Source organism: Staurois parvus, unplaced genomic scaffold (genome assembly GCF_062004578.1).
Source record: "Staurois parvus isolate SC_StPar_1 unplaced genomic scaffold, SC_StPar_1.0 ptg000287l, whole genome shotgun sequence".
NCBI classification, from domain to species: domain Eukaryota; kingdom Metazoa; phylum Chordata; class Amphibia; order Anura; family Ranidae; genus Staurois; species Staurois parvus.
The window spans coordinates 9,935,283-9,957,895 of NW_028318083.1; the positions used below are offsets into that span (position 1 = coordinate 9,935,283).

At 40.0% G+C, this 22,613-nt stretch overlaps 1 protein-coding gene across 2 annotated transcripts in view; it reads right to left on the reverse strand.

The window, feature by feature from the left end:
- The window catches only part of CARMIL1 (capping protein regulator and myosin 1 linker 1), a 401,711-nt gene that overhangs the window by 218,687 nt on the left and 160,411 nt on the right, over nucleotides 1-22,613 (reverse strand). For both annotated transcript variants that reach the window (XM_089682230.1, XM_089682229.1), the window contains exons 4-5: nucleotides 16,610-16,669; nucleotides 6,654-6,775 (exon numbers count right to left, since the gene is read on the reverse strand). In XM_089682230.1, the coding sequence (XP_089538356.1) occupies nucleotides 6,654-6,775; nucleotides 16,610-16,669 (182 nt within the window). The remainder of the gene's footprint in view (nucleotides 1-6,653; nucleotides 6,776-16,609; nucleotides 16,670-22,613) is intronic.

Here is a 22,613-nt window from a genome sequence, read left to right on the forward strand (position 1 = left end):
CAAAAAAACAGTTACATTCCTGAAATGCCAAGATTGCTAACTGCCACATTTGCTTTTTTCCTCAAACTGTCAAACCATCATATGACTGGTATCATAACTGATCACATGTGCAGCACCATGGCAGTTGCAGATCAACCAGAAGCAGCCTCTTTGGCTGTAAAGAATAGGAGGGTTTAATTATGCTTTAAGACCAGGGGCAGACTGACAACTCATGGGGCCCAGGGGCAATAGGGGATCATGGGGCCCCTGTGTCCTTGCCCAAACTCAAAAAAGCCTATGAAAAAGGTACCAGGGGCATCTCATGGGGCCCCCCCACTGACCCGGGGCCCTCGGGCAGTGCCCGAGTTTCCAAATGGTCAGTCCGCCCCTGTTTAAGACTGTCAGCAAATCAACCTCTACAAAATTGGCAGAGCTTAAAAAGAGTGAGCAACTGAGCATGTGCAGAGCAGGGCAAGACCGTGATTTACTGGATTTTAAATATAGACACTTCTTTTTAATGTTTTACACAGCTACAGTATATCTGCAAAAGGGGCCAGCCTGAAGTGATCCTAGCAGGACTTCGTTTTTTGACTAAAGTTCCATTTTAACATCTTTATTCATGCTAACACCCAGGTACCTTTCAACCTCATATTTTTAACCTACCACAATGGAAACATTGGAGATAAAGGCAGCAACTCCCTCCTGTACAGGAATACAAGGCAGATAACCAACTTTAATGTTCATTGCTTCCTCTCCTGCCAGTCTTGCAAAAGGCAACAGAGTAGTATGCATGTACTGTTTTTTTTCTTCCTTTTGCTACACTGAACTTTAGCTGCAATGCCACCTAATAGTATAACGTGAAATTAGCAAATAAAAGACTGTCCCTAATCTGTCCTAAAAACAAGAGTTGGAAAACATCTTCCATACAGTGTAAGGAAAATATATGTAAATTAGATTAAGAAGCAGTAGGCAGAAGCACTTTAAGGCAAAGTAATTTGCATATGCTCGCCATAAAATTACACAGTAAAAAGGCTGACACAGATAAAGTAAGTTTAATGCCTAAGCAGACAAAGAAAAGTGACTTTGAAGTGATGTTACATGCTGTTGTTTAAAAGTAGGCAGTAGCATGTATAGCAACCTGAGCATGCAAGTGGGTTATGGGTCCACTCAGTGACTACGTTTCCAAAATGTAGGGGTGGGGTCTGCAGTCTGCTCAGCCCCAACCCTTACAAGAGTGCCCCAGCCTGCACAGGCATTGTTTAACCCCTTGACGCCGATGGCACACAAATATGCGGCCTCATGGAACTGGGCTTTTTTCCGTGGGGCTGCATATTTGAATACCTGTCTTTGTGCTGGGAGCGCGCCGCTCGGTGTGCTCCCAGCACAGAGACCGCGGTGTCACTGAGAGTCCCGGGTCCCTAACGATCGGGACCCGGGACTCCCGATTCCAGGTCACGTGATCGTTGATAGCCTCTGATTGGCTATCACAGTGATCAGTCACTGTGCAGCCCGGCCCCCTTGTTTTTTCTCTCTCTATGAATGGAGAAGAGAGATACATTGTATCTCTTGAACTCCTGACATAGAGAGATTAAAAAAAATGTTTGTAAAAAAAAAAAAAAAAGATAAATATTAAAAAATAAAAGAAAAAATAAAGAAACATACCTAGATCAAGGTTTGATCTAGTTCAGTGCCAGGGTTAGTGTTTGAGTCAAAGGTCAAGGGTCAGGATTTAAAAAAAATTGGTATCAGTGTCAGCATTAATGTCAGTGTGTTTTAGGTAAAAAAAAAAAAAAAAAAGACAAAAACAAAATGCGCACTATTGTTTCTGGGCTGTACTATGAGTACAAACAACAAATAAGATACACATATATGGTATCGCTGCGATCATCAAGAGCTGGAGAATTTATTTTGGGTTGTTCTATGGAGGTAGGTTATGGTTGTAACAATAAGCACACTGCTAAATAAAAAAAAAATACTTTTTTTTTTTTTTTTACTATTTTGGGCCAGTTTTCCTTTGATACTAAAAAAAAATTAGGAGCTATCCATTACCATTTACCACCAAATGAAAGCCCAATTTGTCCTGAAAAAAACAAGGTATAATCCACCTGGATGTACAAAGTAGTTGTGATGATATGTACGGTTTTACGATCACAGAATTGTGCTTGGGCATTTAGATTTGTTTTTCCCTTAGGCGTGAAGGGGTTAAGATGCAAAAAGACTACAGGGAAAGTGGTCAATGTAAAATCTGCATGAACAATATGAGAATGAACAAACCACATGAGAAAATACCAATGTACAAATACTTCCTGGGACACCGGCCCAATAAAATGATTTGCCCGATAATATTATTGTATTAAAGCAGAACTCTGGGCAAATTTTTTCTTGCCCGTGCAGTGGGGTTGTGCTGATCACAAAGCGGATTTGAGGAATCGAGGTAGGAAATGTTATATAATGGTCATGTTGCAAACATCTTGAGAGGGAGAGGAGTTCTGTAGGACACATGTGGAAACACATTAACACAGTATTAGGGGGTACGCTCAATGGGAATTTTATTGCTTGAGTATTTAGCATGTAAAAAGTTTTTTGGACACTTGAAAAGAGGGGTGTGTATTGTAGCGCCACACTAAAGTATACGGCATTGATTTATGTTTATGTCCCTGTTTTAGGGAAATAAGTGGTGTGTCAGCAGCCGCTTGAATATACAACCTTCAAAACCCCCCCATAGCATGATATTATTATCTTATTATCTATAACAAGTGTGAGGTGATGACTTGGCTTTCAAATTCAACAAATCTCATTCCAATCAAGCATCTGTGGGATGTCCTGGAAAACAAAGTCTGACTTATGGAGGCCCCACCTCACAATTTAGAGGATTTAAAAGATCTCCTACCAAAAGTTTAATGCCTGAAACCACAGAAAACCTTCAGAGGTGCAGTGGAGCCCATCGCTCTTCGAGTTATAGTGGGTGGTTAATGCTATGGATAGTGGGTGGTCAATGCGATCGATAGTGGGTGGCCAATGCTATCGATAGTGGGTGGCCAATGCTATCGATAGTGGGTGGCCAATGCTATCGATAGTGGGTGGCCAATGCTATCGATAGTGGGTGGCCAATGCTATCGATAGTGGGTGGCCAATGCTATCGATAGTGGGTGGCCAATGCTATCGATAGTGGGTGGCCAATGCTATCGATAGTGGGTGGCCAATGCTATCGATAGTGGGTGGCCAATGCTATCGATAGTGGGTGGCCAATGCTATCGATAGTGGGTGGCCAATGCTATCGATAGTGGGTGGCCAATGCTATGGGTGATTTTTTTTCTCTTTTTTTTTTTTTTTTTTTTTACAGTGCTGAGCCCTGCTACTGTGTAAAAAGAGGTAAAAATGGCACAAAGGGTTCTCAAGGAGGCAGATGAAGCGACTCCAGACTGGCCATTATGAGTGGAGAAAATAGCTTTTTTTCAGTTTTCTCCAGGTTCTGTAACTCCCAGGTTGGGTTCTGAAGTTTGGAGACCTTAAAGAGACTTGGGAGGGTCAAAGCCTGTTGTCCTGTGTCTAGGTCTTACCAGAGACCAGCAGGCCATGTGTGCACACCCTTTCTAATCAGTGGCTTGACAGTAGTTCAGAGCTTCACTCTTGAGACAAAAGGTTCCCAACCCAGAGGTCAGGGCTTGCGCCAGAACAGCAGGGAGCTGCAAAAAAAAGAGTTCAGAGAGAGGTGCAAAGTTGCATGTAAGCACAGTGGTGCTGTGAACAGTCTGAGGGACCAGCCAAAGGCCTTAAGTCCTGTACACACAATGACGATATCAGACAAATGATCGTCAGGTTTTTTTTCTTGCATGCTAGTCTCATATCGAAAGTGAAGTGGTTACTAAAGTTACAAAAATACTTGACGGCAGCATAAATATTTGAAAGTGATGTAATGTATTGTATTATTGTATTTATATTGTATTTTCGGCCGAAAGTGGTCTTAATTAAACAAAAAAAAAAAGAGAAAAAAATTCTCGTGCTTGTTCCTTTGAATAATTTTGGCTGTGTATGAACAATCAGATTATTGCACAATCGCTCTGAAAGCGGTATTTTTTGTATGTGTTTTACTTTCTTTTTAAATAAAATTGGGCCAGTAAGCCTTAAAACAGTATATTCTGGGTGGACGGAACTCACTGCCCCTTGAGTGAAACCCCCCAAATTATATACATCACACACACACATATACACACACACACACACTACATTGCCAAAAGTACTGAGATGCCTTCCTTTACACGCACATGAACTGTAATGGCATCCCAGTCTCAGTCTGTAGGGTTCAATATGGTGTTGGTCCACCCTTTGCAGCTATAACAACTTCAACTCTTCTGGATAGGCTATCCACAAGGTTTTAGGAGTGTGTCTATGGAAATGTTTGACCATTCTCCCAGGAGTGCATTTGTTAAGTCAGGCACTGATGTTGGACGAGAAGGCCTGGCTCACAGTCTCCGTTCTAATTCATCCCAAAAGTGTTCTATCAGGTTGAGATCAGGACTGTGCAGTGCAGTCCAGTCATGTTCCTCCACCCCAAACTCGCTCATCCATGTCTTTATGGACCTTGCTTTGTGCACTGGTGTGCAGTCATGTTGGAACAGGAAGGGGCCATCCCCAAACTGTTCCCACAAAGTTGGGGGCATGAAATTGTCCAAAATGTCTTGGTATGCTAATGCCTTAATAGTTCCCTTCACTGGAACTAAAGGACCAAGCCCAACCCCCTGAAAAACAACCCCACACCATAATCACCACTCCACCAAATTTTAAACTTGGCACAATGCAGTCAGGAAAGTACTGTTCTCCTGGCAACTGGCAATCCTATGGATGTGTCTGGGTTAAGCAGACAGAGAAGTGTGATTCGTCATTCCAGAGAACACATCTCTACTGTTCTAGAGTCCAGTGGTGGCGTGCTTTACTCCACTGCATCTGATGCTTTTCTTTGCACTTGGTGATGTAAGGCTTGGATGCAGCTGCTCGGCCATGGAAACCCATTTCATGAAACGCTCTATGCACTGTTGTGCTAATCTTACAGCCTTTAGCTATTCATTCTGCAGACAGTTTGCGACTTCTGCACACTGCACACACATACACACATATAGACATTTAAAACACACACACACGTTTGGACAGTTATTGTTCATTCTAGACATGGCTGCATACAGTATTTTTTGTAGCCTGGCCTCATATGTGCCCATTCCAATGTGTTACCGTAGGAAAAGGTAGCGCACCTGTAGTAACGGTTTTCGGCATGGTGCACCACAACATACGGCAGAATGTTACAGTGTTTTGTGGTGCATTGGGGTACTATTAAAAATAAATTATATGCAATGCACTAGTGGTGTAATGTGCGTTACTGCACACTGTGGTAATGCATGCCTTACTTTAATGCATAGATGTAAAGCCAGCCTGAATGGGGTCCCTCTAACTGGGTTTAGATCTCACACAAGACTGTACAATGTAAGTTGCAGGTGTAGAGTATTTCCACAGCTGCCATGAACAGTAATCCATAGTAATTAATGGCTGTGTGCGTCTGTACACTACTTGCGTACACCAACGCATGCGCATGTATGTACAACCCTAGACAAAGAAAGTCTGTATGCGGCAACTGTGTATTCCAAACAAGAAAATACACCCAAAACGAATGGTATAGGGCCTTATGCACAAGGCCTTAAAGGAAATATAGAGTGGTTTTGTACCTTTGTTATCTTTGTTATAGTATTAAAAACTAAATGTAGTCCGTTATATATAAAATGCTGCATATAAATATTTAGCATTTTTGTATCCAGAAAGCAAGTGTTTTTGAGACTGAAAACTGGAAGATTTGAAAAGGAGTTTTTGACTCCTTTTCAAATCTTCCAGTTTTTCCTGATATTCTGTTGTAAGAGCTCTGCTGTTTACAGAGCTCTGTAGCTAAAGCTGAATGTATCCACATAGGCTCATCTGCCTTACTCCCTGTTCCATCAGACAGCGCTCTTTAATTTTCAGTCAGAGACATGGAGTCTGAAAAGAAAGGAATTCTGCTGTGCTTTAGGAATTGTATTTATTAAACATTGCCCCGAACCATTATAGTTTACCTTTAAAGTGGTTATAACGGCAAAAGTATTTTTACCATAATGCATTCTATGCATGAAGATAAAAAAAAAAAAAAAAACTTTCTGCATGCAGCTCCCCCCCTTCTAACCCCTCCCTAAATACTTACTTGAGCTTGATCTCCATTAAACAGTATGCACGAGAACAGCGTCTCTCTCTCTCTCTGTTTTCTTTCTCCTCATTGGACAGAAAGGTGGCATTTGAAGCCATTGGATCCTTCTACTGTCAATTGCAGCCAGTAGGGAGAGAGTGGCGAGGGGGGCCAAGCTCTGTGTGTCAATGGAGCGAGGATGCACGAGAGCCCTCAAAGCAAGCAGCTTGCTATGGGGGCATCTGGCAGGGGGGAGCAGCCAAAAGAACCAGTGGGAGACCTGAGTAAAGGATGATCGGAGCTGCTCTGTGCAAAACCATTGCACAAAGCAGGTAAGTATAACATTTTTGTTATTTAACAAAATTGCATTTAGAAATATTTTAAACATGCATTTAAACATGAATCCCACACACATTCGCATTAATGACCAGAACACAATTTTTTTGATCAATCAGTTTTGAGTAATGGTACCTACACAGGTGACAATCCTGGGAATATCTTTCGAAGACATGTGCCAATGTGTGCCATCACTTCGTTCACATCTTCAGAAGAAGCCATTTTCATTGCTATGTTGTACTTTTCTGTTTCAGCTGCCAACTGGAAGAAAATTCTGAATGAGTAAATAGAAGAGGAGGTATGTCTACATATAGTAACATATACTGCATTTAAGTTTCTTCGAATGCCACATTACCACAAACTGACCATAATTTTTCAATGATGATACCAATAACTACAAAAGGATGTGGGTAGAAAAAAAGGAAGTATTATAATCTGGAAAAGCACATATTACTGCAAGAATAGGTACAAGGAAGATGAAATATTGCTCACAAGTTGCTACTGGGTATTCCTACCGGTCCACTGCGAATGGCAGTGGCAGGAGTCTGCTAATTCTTGCTGCTATCTTTGACACTTGTGATGAACTAGCTGAAGCCAGCGAGCCTTTAATGATAGGCTGCTGGTGGCCACAGCTATGCACAGCTGTTCACTGCAGGATGCACAAAGTGCACCCAGCAGCAATTTCTGCAGGTACGGGCTTGGTGGCCACAGCTAGTCCCTCAGCTAGGTGCCAAAAAAAGCAGCAGGAATCAGCAGATTCATATTGCTGCCATTCACAGCGGGGCAAAACACCTGTCACTAACTTCTAATCTATCACTTACTGTTATGAAAGGCCCTGCAATTTAACCTTTCCCCTACCTGAACCCTAAAACGTAACCCAACTACTAAAAATCAGCCCTGGACTCAACCTGCACAAACATGGAAACACCCTAACAAACGTTTAAAGTGTTATTAAACCCAGGACCCTGCATTAACTATATCTGGTCTCCCACAGTACACACAACATGGAATTATTTTAGTAAATATAAACTGCTAAATACCTTTTCTCATCAGCAGTTGGAGCAGTCTTGCGACTATCAGTTTTCAGCAGAGCACTGGTTAAAGCTTGTAGAAGGAGTTTTCTTTCTGCTCTAGGAGGATGCAGAACCCCTGTCCTCTGTCCAGACAGTGCTGATTGGCCCTGTGCTGATCACATGCACTCTCCAAGGAAAAAAAAAAAAAACCCTCTCTAGCAATACACACCAAACTGAGCATATGCAGAGTGTCTCCACACCATATGTCTTATCAGGAGATAAGAGGGGGGTATTGGAAAAAGAGGAGGTTTAGAGAAGTCTGGATCAAACTGCATTTTTACAAAATGCAGAGGATTAACCCCTTAGGTTCTACAGTAAGTATAACAAGCCAACATAACTGCATATACAGGCTGATATTATTGTTGTGGGTTTAGTAACACTTTAGTCTCCTGCCAAACTAACCCTGATATAACCCTTAATCTTTCACCTAACCCCTTAAACCCTGCAAACATTAAATTTATGAAAAACCCAACAAAAGGCAACCCAAAAAAACGCCAATAAAGCATTGTCCAATTTCCTACAACAGGGAAAACACTTCCTTCCTGATCCCCTAAAGCATTTGAATATTCAATGAATCTACATTGCCATGGTAAGCATAGAGATGCATTACATGTAAAATAATCATCATCATCTGCAGTTTTCAATCTAATGAATGGACACACAAAAAATGAAACCAGCAGCAGGCCACATTTGCATGAGTATTACTAATAGAGAATTCTTTTGATTCCTTTTGTGCTAAATCTTCAGACTGTGAATTTATCTAATGTTTGAAGTGAACAAAAAAGGAAAAAAAAAACTATGCATAACCAAATACTAAAAATAGATGAATTGTAACAAATATATTACCCTACAAAGCGCATTTTTTTTTTTTTTTTAAGAATTTGACTATTTTCTGTGTGTAGATCTCCAGCACTATAGAAAAGGATTTTAAACCATATTACTAATACATAGATCACTGACAAAGGAAAGCTTTGAGTGCTTTGGGCTCCACAGCTGGTTCATATATCACACAGAAGATCCCTCGAGAGGTAATTAAAGAATAATGTATAGGGGATGTGCCCTGCTTTACACTATAATACAGGCTTTAATGCTGTCAGGAGTGTCAATTTATTTGAAGTTATTTTCAAGATACATATTCCCTTGGTCTGCGTTTACCATCACCACATTTCGTATTTCTAAAGAAAAAGTAATGTGTATATGACAAATTTCAAAAGTATGTTACTGTTTCCTGCAACTTTCAAATGCATCTGCCACAAAGATGAACTAAGTCATTCATTGAAACACAATTCTTGAAGTAGCAAAATTTTCATAACAACCAATCTTTGGCATTCAATACCTATCACAACTGTACTGAAGAACCCATGCACATATTTCTGGATATATTACATGTTATGCTCCTGGCTAGGAAACCGAATGATTGCACACATTTATATGTATGCAGATTAAAGAATAATTTTTCTTTTATATTCAAAGGGATTAAATACCATCTAAATAATTAAACATTAAAGATACAACCATGACAACCCAGCCATACACCAGAATGTAGCTGTGATCAATATTTATCTGATTATAGAGATAGGGATTTGGATGGCAAATGCAAGCAATAATAACCAGCTCTATTGCATGTGCAATATCTGAGTTTATGTCCTCTTTTGTGTTTTCATGTATAAAAGTATCTGGAAGGAGAAATGCGTATCACTTGCAGCGTAGAACCCAGTTTTCTGTTCCATTGTTCCAGCGCATGAAAGAAAAGGAATAAAAATCTGCCTGCCATTGGTAAAACAGACAAGCGTGCCTTTCAAAGATATTCATATAGGAGACTTCTGATCTTTGGAAAGATGTGTGCCTAGTGTTCCACAACTTCATTCGCAAAGTCTGTAGCCTGTTATGTTAACCAGCCACATGGACTATTGGCTGACAACTGAGCTGGCTCTACATGGCTAGATTGCCATTTGAACATTTGTATAACATTCTGAAAAACCTTGGCTGTGTTTCATAAGGAATAAAGAAACCTCTTTAATATATATATATTTATGCAGCAGGTCTGGATGACATTTTTAAAGAGCCCTCAAATAAAATTACTTGGCTTAAAGATTAAACAAATGTTTTTACAAAATTTACAAAAATCTTTAGTCAACACATTCAATGATACCACCATTAAACTCTACGTTCAATGAAAAAAATGAAAAGGTGAGCAAACACCATACTGTATATTCTCCCCACCACCCACCAGTCCCTGTTGCACTTACCTCCACTGTGATTAGTTGTTAGTGCTTAGTGAAATCCCTGCTCTTCTTCCTCTTATTTCTGTAGGGCTTCTGGGACGGATCAGAGTGATTCTGATTTGTCAATGCCAAGACGTGTCTGCTTTGGCCGATCAAAATCATTGTGATCCAACCCGGAAGCCCTACAGAATGAAGGGGGAGGAAGAGAGGTGACCCTGGTGACACACTGGGATTCCAGTAGTTTCGAGGGACTTTCTATTACTTCCTGTTTTGGCTAGGGGACAGGAAGTGAAGGGAAATCTCCCCAATGGGACATAGATGGCAAAAAAACTAACAACTTAATCATTGGGTCATGTCACTCATTCCTAATCAAGACCTCTCCACAAAACTGACCACTTTCAAACACATCTGTAATTACACGCTCTTATCACCTAAATTTATCTCCATATTCTACTCCCATCTTAACCACTTATCTTCTACTACACACTCTTATGTTGCCAAATGGGAGGAGTATCGAAAGGGCAGTAAGACAGATCAAGACCGGTTCATGATTTGATCTACAATCACTACCTGTACGATCAAGGTTGTTAACCTTGAGTCTGCCTTTAAGATCTTAATTTGATAGTACTTAGTGCCATCCAGGCTTAAATACATACATCCAGAGCTCTCAGGTCATTGCTTCAGAGGCTGTCAGACTGTCGGAAATGCCTTACACACCTGGTGGACCAGTCCAACGCTTAGTCGATTCTGAACTAGATTTTTTACTTTACTGAACAAATTAACACTCAGATTCCTAAAGACTCACGGTTAGCCCTCCTGCAATTAAAACCTTCAAATTTTACAAGAACCCAATTTAAATTAGCTCACTTTATAGTACTAGCCTCCAAACGGACAAAAGATTGTGCATGGAAAAGACTACTCATACAATTTCCAAGGTTGTAAAATGTATTGAGGCCTTTTTTGTCAACGAGTATCCTCAGATACTTATGACAGGTTTCCTAGGGTGTGGAGACGATAAATTCAGTATCGCCACCTGACTCGGTTTATGAGGGTCTGACAACCCTGTGAGGAACCCACCATTGGGACGCGCTGTACCATGCTTTTTATTTATTAGAATTCTTTCTACCACACCCATGTATAAATCTTTCCCTCTGGACTGCAGTTTTTTCCTTTTCTTTCACTACTCCCCCCTTTCTCCTTTTTCTTCTTTTTACAATTGCACACCCACACAGTAAGGCCTTATAAATACTCTAATTTCTTACTCTTTTCCCACACTCAACTTATTTTTCAGTACGGGAACCAAAAATTAAACAATGGCGTACACAAATCCATACCCTTGTTTCATTCCCTTTCCTTGCCCCCTCTGCTACTTCTTTTTCTGATCTAACACCAACCTCTCCCACACCATTTCTTTCTTTTCTTTACCCCAGCTGAACTTGGGTATACTGGGCCCCAAGGTGCTTCAAACCTTTCAGCTCAACTATTGAGCTTCCTGATGCACCTAAACAACCACAAGACGATATGTTTTATTTGATTTTATCTTGTTTTTTGACATTTAATTTTTAAGACTTGTTGAAAATATTTTGTAACTAAAAAAAATAATAATAAAAAAACACTAATTAAAACTACAATATAACTAGAGTTGAACAATCCTTTAACTGGTGTCAGATTCTCACTTCTATATTTGTAGCATAACATTTCATTTAAAACAGATGTTTTCTGTCCATTTAAATTGCCAGCCACCCTTTGACAGCCTGGATTGTGCTTCTATGGAGAACAATTATCTCCATTACTGCTGTCATCAATCAGTTTGTGCAGATTATCCTGAAAATAACTTGTTGCTATGGTAATATGTATAGGTTCAAACAGGAATATTAAAAGGCAACTACCCAAAAACAGCATGTAAAAAAACAAAGCTAATAGTTAGTCTAAACTGGCATCTTTACATCTTTGCTTTCATTGCATCTGTATTTTTGGTTATTGTAAAAAAATTACTATAAATTTACAGTATTAGAAAAAGTGAAGGATTCATTTTAGTGAAATACCTTTCAAATTAATTAGTATGTACTAGACTTAACTTTAACATAAATATAAGTGATATACAATAACTTTATCAATCTTTTCTTGAATATTGGACTTTATATAGACACACAGAGGGGATCAGAACGAGCACGCATGTGTGACCCCAGAGCCAGGGGCTTGGGAGTGGGAGGGACATGCGGCTTAGGCACTCAGTGGAAGGGAGGAGCATAGAGAACTGGCAGGTGACCCCAGAAGAGGACTAGAGCTGCTCTGTGCAAAACCATTGCACAGACCAAGTAAGTATAACATGCTTGTTATTATTTTTTTCTTTTTAATTACCCTAAATATCACTTTAGGTATCCAGACCCTTTACGTGGTACTTTGTTGAAGCACCAGCGGCAGCAATTACGGTTTCATTTTGTTTTGGGCATCACATGACAAGCTTGCACACTTGGATTGGGGGATTTTCTGCCATTCTTCTTTGCAAATCCTCTCAAGCTCAGTCAGGTTGGATGGGGACTGTTGGTGGACAGCCATTTTCAGGTTTTTCTAGAGATGTTCAACAAGGTTCAAGTTAGGGCTCTGGCTGGGCTACTCTAGAAAATCCAGAGATATCCCGAAGCCACTCCTTTGTGATCTTGGCTGTATGCTCAGGATCATTGTCATGCTGGAAGGTGAACCTTCGGCTCAGTCTGAGGTCCTAAGCACTGTGGAACAGGTTTTCATTGAGGATATCTCTGCAATTAGTTCTATTCAGCTTTCCCTCAACCCTGACCAGTCTCCCAGTCCCTGCTGCTGAAAAATACAGCACGGCATGATGCTGCCACCACCATGCTTCACTGTTGGGGTGGCATTGGGCAGTTGAGTGGTGCCTGGTTTCCTGCAGACATTAGAATTGAGGCCAAACTGTTCTATATTGGTTTCATCACACCAGAGAACCTTGCTTCTCACAGTCAGAGTCCTTCAGGTGCCTTTTTGCAAACTCCAACAAGGCTTTCATGTTTTCTGCACTGAGGAGAGGCTTCAGTCTTTGGCTGACTTTGTTCATTCACCACACTGGACCTCTGGAAATCTGTCAGAGTGACCATCGGGTTCTTGGTCACCTCTGGGCCCTTCTTCCCCAATTGCTCAGTTCGGCTGAATGACCAGCTCCTGGAAGAGTCCTGATTGTGCCAAACATCTTCCATTTGAGAATTGTGGAGGCCTTTGTGCTCTTGGGAACCTTCAGTGCAGCAGAATTTTTTTGTAGCCTTCTCCATATCAGTGCCTTGCAATAATCTTGTCTCTGAGCTCTGCAGGCAGTTCTTTTGACCTCACGACGTTTGTCCTGATACAGTAGGCATTGTCAGCTGTGAGGCCTTTTACAGAGAGGTGCGCATCTTTCCAAATCATGCCCAATCAATTTAATTTAACACAGGTGGACTCCAATCAAGGTATAGAAACATCTCAGCAAAGATCAACAGAAATGGGAGGCACCGAAGCTAAATTTCAAGTGTTGTTGTACATGGTCTGAACACTTATGCCAATGTGATATTTCATTTTTTCCTTTTTTGTGCATCTGCAAATTTCTAAAATTCTGTTTTTACTTTGTAATTATGGGGTACTGAGTGTAGATTAATGAGAAACAAAATGAATTTAAACAACTGTATCATCAGGCTGCAACATAACAAAATTGAAAAACAGTGAAGGGTTCTGAATACTTTAGGAATGCACAGTATATTTTATCTTGACTTTTCAAGTTTTAATTTTTTTTATTTATAAAGAATTTGGAAATGTATAAAACTAATTTTCCACAATGGCCTATTTTGTGTTGATCAGCAATATAACATCACAATTTAATCAAGTACATTTCGAGCTGTTGCAATATATAACATTGAAAATTCCAAGGGGGATGGGGGATAAAGATGTATGAAAAGCACTATATAATAGGAAGAACTGAAAAAAATGTGTACCATGAAAACCATTTTTACAACTATACCACAGCTGTCTTGTCTAAGGCATAGCAAAACAATAAAATGTAAAATAAGATGAACGATTGCCTTCCCCTGTAAGACAACTATGTGTTCAGGTCTATTTAATGGTTGTTTGCAGACTTGTGAAAAAGACAGCTAACGTTTAGTGTCATGTGGAAACAGCTAGAATTCTGTCAAGATTTGTGTTTTATCACTATAACTAGGCAAAATTCGCAGGTTAGCAAAATGCCAAACTACAGGTGTTCTCTCAATTTAAGCAGTTTCAAAGGCTGAGAAATGAACCTAAGTCCATCTACTGCAGAAACATGTACTCCTCAGTCGATCAGGCTATGTGTGAAATACAACTGCAGTGCACATACATACAGAAAACACAATACCTATTATTTAGTTAAAGGTGAACTTCAGGAAAAGGAAAAAATGCCTCCACACTGCAAGGATTAAATGCTCATTTAGGTCCAAGGGCCACAAAACATATTTTTACCCAACCACTTCTGCAGGCCTCCTCCAGCTGTAACAGAGGTCCCCCCATAGCCTCTTCGCCCCAATGCTCTGACATTTGCAGGTCTTTTGACATCATCAAGTCCAGTGCAGAGCCCATAGCCCTGCACTGTACATGAGGACACTGAGAGACAGTCTGTTGCTGGAACAAGGGAGAGTAGAGGGGAGCACCAGCTGTTGGACAAGCAGAGGGTCATCGCTTTTTGCGGCCCCTTTAGAGTTTATGGGCATTTATCCCTTGTAGTGTGAAGACAGCCCCACTGCAAGGAAGCATTTTATCTTTACCTGGAGATGGGCTTTAGTGTGTGGGTGAATGAAAATAAGTTTTACTCTAAGCAATCTTTCCGACCAAGTACAAAAGCTATACAGCCAACGTGGGTGTATTTGTCTATTACACTCTGGCAAATCTTATGGACCTCTTTAACCCCTTTAACAAATAAAAAAGGTGTACATAATTTCCATTTTCTTCATTTACATGGGTTTATGTAAGGCAAAGCTCAATATGTAACCAGCCTATGCCTCTTATGAACAGCATACTTGACAGGTCTAATAATATTTCTTGGTTAACATGCATCTAACCCCAAAGATGAAGCTGTAACATGCCTGATATTACGGTTTAAAAATATTTGTATGCATGTCAAAAGAATGTTCCAATTTAGGTTAATAAGCAACAAAGCTGAAATAAAACACTTCCTAATTTACTGAAGACAAAATTAAAAGATACCATGTGTGGCACTATTACCATCAACAGTGTTATTGACTCAATTAATTATTTAATTAAGTATTAATTAACTCAATTAATGAAAAAAATAACTCTTGAATGAAACTTTTAGGAAGTAAACAAGTACCAATTGGACATGTAGGCAGGGCTTCCGGGAGAGTTTGTTGTGTGCTCCCTGACTGGGGAGTGCTGAACCTGGTACACAGAGTTTGGGGGGGGGGGGGGGGGCGTTTGAACATGGCAATACAAACAACATCAAGTGATTAAATAGGAAGGCTGGCTAGTTATGAACATAGCAAATGGGTATACATGCAAAGATTTTGTTTGAGGGTTAGTATTACCTTGATAATCAGTTCTAGGTGGACCTTAAAGCTGACCTGAAATATTAAATTTTTTAATGTTTTGCTATTGAACTCTAAATAATGTAACTACTTGCAGGTATGTTTACAGCTCAAAGATCACAGAATTGTCCATGAAAATTCCAGTTTTCTTTCCAGGAGGTTGGAGCCACCTTTGTTCTAGAACTATCTAGGGTCAAGCATCTACCATCTGGACTGAGGTACTAGCTCAAAAAAAAACACAATTATGTAAATCCAGGTGCCTGGATGGACTTGGCTGTGTTTACAAATGTCTGACACGTATCAGCCTTCTGCTGTAGCCGCTCAGTGTCTTCACTGGGAAGAGGAGACTGAGGAGAGGCTTATTCTTATCTGCAGTAAACTGAGGGCATAATCTCAGCTCAGGTAAAGTTATTTATTTCAAGTACTGCTTTCCACTGTTTTTAAAACGGTTGCTGCATACTGTGACATGTTGGGGATTTATTTTTGCATATTTGTAGCTACTGAAAGGTCCACTTTAAAGTACTGCTGCCTAAGTACCATATATGAAACATACAATTCTGTGAGGACTATATCTACTGTACATGCATACATACATGGATACACACAGACACAAAAACACATTTTATACATTACATTTCTATAAATTAATTAAGCAGTTTCTAGTCTCTTTTCTTTTGTACAAAAATACACTAGGAAGCCTGGTAGTCTCTCATTATTGGAGTGCAAAGTACATTCAGGAGATGCAGCACACAAAAATAGTAGGATAATAGAAAATAGACGTACACTTTGTAGCTGGAAACCACTTCAGATTTGACAGCCGAAGGAGAGAATGTGGCATTTTCTATGAAAACGCTTAGTTCTTAGGCATACATTCTGTCAGTCAGGACACTAATGGGCAATACAGGTGTGAGCCCGCTGTTACTATAAGATCTTCTACTAGCATTCAATTAATTTTAATTGAACACATTTACTAGGCATTGTCAAAAAATTAAAAAAATATATATACTCTGAATTATGGAACAACCATTTAGTGATTTCCTTTTTACTTTATTTCAAATAAAATATATATTCTCATATATATATATATATATATATATATATATATATATATATATATATATATATATATACACACACACACACACACACACACACATAAATACACACACACACATGCATATAAATACACACACACACACACATACACACTGCATCTATAAATAGTATGTGATGGATACTTACATAACCTGGTTTGTTGCAGATCATGCCTTGTATTTCCAAATAGCTGAATGTTAATTCGAGCTAAAAAGAAAAGTAATAAATAATGAGCATGCCTTTAAATACAATCCCAATTCAATTCTGTATTAAAGTAGAACTGTGGTCCGACTATAGATATTCAAATACTTGCACAGTCTCATGTGCAATCTTTAAAACAAGCCCTCACTGACCTCTGTAGCTGCAGATATTGTGGTGTAATTCATCCTCAAATTTACAGCAAAACCTTGTCACTTTTGTTTTTAATGGCTCGGTTCTTTCTGGTCCCCTCCCAACTTTCTAATCTCGGACACAGAGCCACTACATAGAAATAGAATAGGAGCAGAACTCCGGATTTGGATGGTTATATAAACAAATTAAGATTCAGCTTTGATGTTCACAAGTATGGGCAGCACGCTGGCTAAATGGTTAGCACTTCCGCCTGGCAGTACTAGGGTCGTTGGTTTGAATCCCAGCCACGGCACCTCCTGCCTGGCGTTTGCATGTTCTCCCTGTGCCTGTGTGGGTTTCCTCTGGGTACCCCGGTTTCCTCCCACACTCCAAAGACATGCTGGTAGGTTAATTGGATCCTGTCTAAATTGGCCCTTGTATATGAACGTGAGTTAAGGACCTTCGATTGTACGCCCCTTGAGGGTTGGGGACTGATGTGAATGTACAATATATATGTAAAGCACTGTGTAAATTGATGGCGCTATATAAGTACCTGAAATAAATAAATAAAAAGAGATGCAGTAATTTGACTTTCTAGGTTCTTTCTTCCTGTATTCCCTCATGAACATGCTAACTCAATTTTTAAATAAAACCTTTTTCATTACATATCTTATTTTACACAAAGTGGCTAGCAGGGTGCTGCATCCTGAAAACATCAGAGCATCCTGCTTCACTAGTCCCCTCAAGAGCCCTCAATCCTGACTGGCTCTTGGGAGGAGTTATGGAAATATCAAAATGCCTTGATGATTAGATGTGAATCTGAAGGAGAAAACGTTCATAGACAACCTCTATTTGCATGCGGACTGCCCTAGGCAACACCTACACATAAGGCTGAGCCTCCATGATTGAATGAACTGAAATCCAATGAAATGGGCAGGACAATAAGACTGGGGAAGAATGGGCTTTATAATGCTGGAAACCATCCAGTCAGTAAAGAAGACAGGCTTTATTTTACTTCCTTTAGTTTCCAAAATCATGAATTGAGCAGTTCAGTTTAGGAAAGGCGCAAAACTGAAAGTAAGGCTGACGCTCAAGGATGAATAGCTTTACAGTGCTTGCAACTACAAAGGTCAGTAAGGCCTTGTTTTAATTTTCCTTTACTGAATATTGAAATGCTGGAATGTCCATAACCTGGCCACAGAGTGCCTACATTTTGCTGGCAGATGAAAGTCCAGCAAACGGCAGGGGAGACAGAGATGTTACAAATCACATTCTCATGTTTAAAATGGAAATTTTTTTATTCTTTATGAAACTTGGTAGATGGGGCTCATTCACAAGCTATTTGCCCCAGGGTAATTGATATGGTGCTGACAGAGAAAGATTTTGGAGACATAAGCAGACAAGTATGTGGTACAATTCTGGTTAATGACAATATTTTAGCAATCTTTAAATCGTTTTAGTTTTTTTTACTTTTTATCTGAAAATTAAATAAGTCAAAACATTTTATCACCAACTTTAAAATCTCCTGTTTTATATGCTGTCATTGTGATAAAAGTATGATCAAACACTTCATTCATAAAGCGATAACTGATATTTTCCATTGTTTCATACTGCCAACTTTTTTCTCTGATTTAAATGATGTACTGAATACGCTGGTTCCATTTCTGTTGAATAGCCAATATACAGTCATGGCCAAAAATATTGGCACCCCTGCATTTCTGTCAGATAATGCATCACTTTGCCCAAAAAACTGTTGCAATTACAAACATTTAGGCATTCTCATGTTTATTTCTTTTGTTTGTATTGGTAGGACACAAAAAAAAAAACAAAACACAAATCTGACACATTCCAAGCAAATCTCCAAAAAATGGACTGGACACCTTCTCAAAACTGTAAGAAATAATTGCTGTCCAAGTTTGTGATGCTCTTGTCATTTGTAATTAAACTCACCTGTATCAATTAACAGATCTTAATATTCCTGCATCCACTGTGTGCAGCATTGTCAAGAAGTTTACAGCCTATTGCATTGTAGCTAATCTCCGTGGACATGGACGAAAGAGAAAAACCTGATCAAAGATTGCAACAAAGGATTGTTCAAATGGTGGACGAAGAACCTCGATCAGCTTTCAGACAAATTCAAGCTGACCTTCAGGCACAGGGTACAACTGTCAGCTTGCACTATACATTGACATCTGAATGAAAAGGGACGCTATGGTAGGAGATCCAGGAGGAACCCACTGCTGACACAAACATAAAAAAGCAACACTGAAGTATGCTATAAATTTACCTGAGTAGGCCAAAATCCTTTTGGGAGAATGTGGTTTGGTAAAGCTCATCATTCTACTGTTTTCAGAAAAAGCAATGAGGCCTTTAAATAGAAGAATACAGTCCCTACAATCAAGCATGGTGGAGTTTCACTAATGTTTAGGGGTTGCTTTGCTTCTTCAGGCATGGGATGTCTTGATTGTGTGCATGGCATTTTGAAATCTGAAAACTACCAAAGAATTCTGGGGTACAATGGTAGGGCCCAGTGTCAGAAAGTTGGGGCTCTGTCAGAGGTCATGGATCTTACAGCAGGACAATAACCAAAAGCACACGTCAAAAGGACCCTAAACATGGTTTAAGACAAAGCGCTGGAGAGTACTGAACTGGCCAGCAATGAGTCCAGATGTCAATCCCACAGAGCACCTGTGGACAGAGCTCAAAATAGCAGTTGGGAAAAAGAACCCTTCCAATCTGAGAGACCTGGAGCAGTTGGAGAAAGAAGAGTGGTCTAAAATTCCAGTGGAGAGGTACAAGAAACTCATTGGTGGTTACAGGAAGCCATTGATTTCAGTTATTTTTTCCAAGAGGTGTGCTACCAAATATTAAATTGAAGGTGCCAATAAGTTTGTACATTTTTATGTGGAATGTGTCGGATTTGGCTTTTTGTTTATCCACCTTTTTTTGTGTCATACCAATGCAATAAAAAAACAAACAAACAAACATGAGAATGCCTAAACATTTGTAATTGCAACAATTGTCTGGGTGAAGTGGTGCATTATCGGACAGAAATGCAGGAGTGCCAATATTTTTGGCCATGACTTATTGTCTTTGCTTCCTCTCTCCTAATTATAAGGTATAATTGTATTTCAGAAAGCAGATATTTTATCTAACAAATGAACACTAGCATAAAAAAGTGAATTTTGTTACATGATAAAGATCTGAACTTTGCTCATCATAATTGCCCTTCAAAATAACGGGGCTTACTGTTAAATCCGTGAATACAACATACATTAAACAGTTACAGGTGGCTAATCATTTATTGTCATTTCAAACACATGCACCAAAAAGATACACCTGCAGTACATATGCTTCATAAATATGCCCCTTGGCATCAGAGGCACTGTGGGGCAGCAACGAGTTCTCATCTATCCAGTGCATCTCCCTTTGTCTCTCAGGCACCTAAACACGTCACTTTATCCTTTACATATCTATTTAAAAGCATTCTACTCCACTGTTGGGCTTAAAGTTGAACTCAATGCTACCCCTCCACCACCTGCACTTCTATCCTCCTCTAACTAATAACTAGACCACCTAACTGCCCCATTTTACTTACCTAAATGCAATGAATTTTTCTCTTCTTCAGTGCCTTTGTCCTTTGGGTGTTCATTTCACTGTCTGTGTAGTGTGGACACTGCCTGTTGGCTTCTTAGTGCCAGGGTCCTCTCAGGATCCAAACGAGAATGTGCAGCTGATGACATCAGCACAAAGCACTGCCACTCAACCACTCAAAACAAAACAAAAAAAAAACTGAAGATGGGCTTTAGTGTTACTAAACCCAGGACCCTGCATTCACTATATCTGGTCTCCCACAGTACACACTACATGGAAATGCAATTATTTTAGTAAATATAAACTGTTAAATACCTTTTCTCATCAGCAGTATATAGCAGTCGTGTGACTTCTATCAGTGTCCACCTGAGCACTGATTAAAGTTTGCAGGAGGAGTTTTCATTCTGCTCTGGCTGTCCTATCAGGTTGCATAACCTTGACCCTCTGTTTGGACAGTGCTGATTGGCCCTGTGCTGATCACATGCACCCTCCCAAAAGAAAAAAAAAAAAATCTCGTAACACACACTAAACGGAGAATGTGCAGAGTGACTCCTAGAGCTCTGTACTATCAGCAGATGGATTAGGGACAGTAGAAGGGGAGGGTCAGAGAAGACAGGATGTTACATAGTTAGTCTGGCTGAAAAAAGACAAAAGTCCATTCAGTTTAACCATTTAAAAAAAAAGTTATAATCCTACACCCACAGTTGATCCACAGGAAGGCAAAAAAAACCCAGCAAAGCATGATCCAATTTGCTCCTGCAGGGAAAAAAATCCTTCCTGATCCCCCAAGAGGCAATCGGATATTCCCTGGATCAACTAAGTCATGATAGCTGGATCAATTAAATCATGATCCCTGGATCAAACATCCTTTTCACACAATGCGGAGGATTAACCCCTTATGCTCCACAGAATAAGCATTCCTTACTGTATATATAGGCTGATTTTACTATTGTGGATTTAGTAACTCTTTAAGAACAATGGAGTGAGATTACCAAAGAGTAGGGCAAGCACACACTTGCACCACTCATCTAAAATATATAAAATGGAGCAGATGCTGTGCCCAATTAACAAATGGGGTGCAAGCCCTATTGTTAATTAGGAGTGATCGGTTCATCTATTCCATCATATTTGTGACTAGCAGCACCGAGAACAGAAAGCTGGAGCTCCTGCTCCGATCTCTCAAAAAACCACCCCCTCCCCATTTTCTCAGCTCAAAGTGGAAGGAGGAGGAGGGTTGTTAACTCTGCAGGCTTTGCTTGTGTAGTGTAATTGCGGCACAGGCTTAGGGAGGGACATGAGCTGTCTACCCATACGACAGGTCATGCCTGCCAGGAATCTGTAGCAGTTGTCTATATGTAAAAGTGCTCTACTCTCACTGTTCGTTAGAACAAGTCCTGCGCTAATTTCTAGTTCACTCTGAAATAGAGATTGGTGCGGGTGGCATAGATACAGTTGCAAGAAAAAGTATGTGAACCCCTTGGGATTACGTGGAGTTTTGCATGAATTGAGCATAAAATGTGCTCTGAACGTCATCTAAGTCACAACAATAGAAGAACACAGTCTGCTGAACATAATACTACACAAACATTAGATGTTGCCATGGTTTAATTGCACATAACATGTAAACATTCACAGTGCAGGGAGGAAAAAGTATGTGAGGCCCTAGCTTAATGACTTCTCCCAGAGCTAATTGGAGCCAGGAGTGAGCCAACCTTGACTCCAATCAGTGTGATGATATTGGATGTGTTGCTGACAGCTGTCCTGCCCTTAAAAAACACACACCTGTTTTGGGTTTACTGGTTTCAAGAAGCACTGTCTGATGTGAACCATGCCTCGCAGAAAAGAGCTCTCAGAAGACCTACGATCAAGAATTGCTGACTTGCATGAAGCTGGAAAGGGTTACAAAAGTATCTCCAAAAGCCTTGATGTTCATGTGTCCACGGTAAGACAGACTGTCTACAAATGGAGAAAGTTTAGCACTGTTGCTACTCTCCCTAGGCGCGGTCGTCCTGTAAAAATGACTGCAAGAGCACAGCGCAGAATGCTGCATGAGGTAAAGAAGAATCCCAGAGTGTCAGCTAAAGACCTACAGAAATCTCTGGCACATGCTAACATTTTTGTTGACACATCTACAATAAGGAAAACATGAAACAAGAATGGAGGACATGGGAGGACACCACAGAGGAAGCCATTGCTGTCCAAAAAGAATATTGCAGCACGTTTGAAG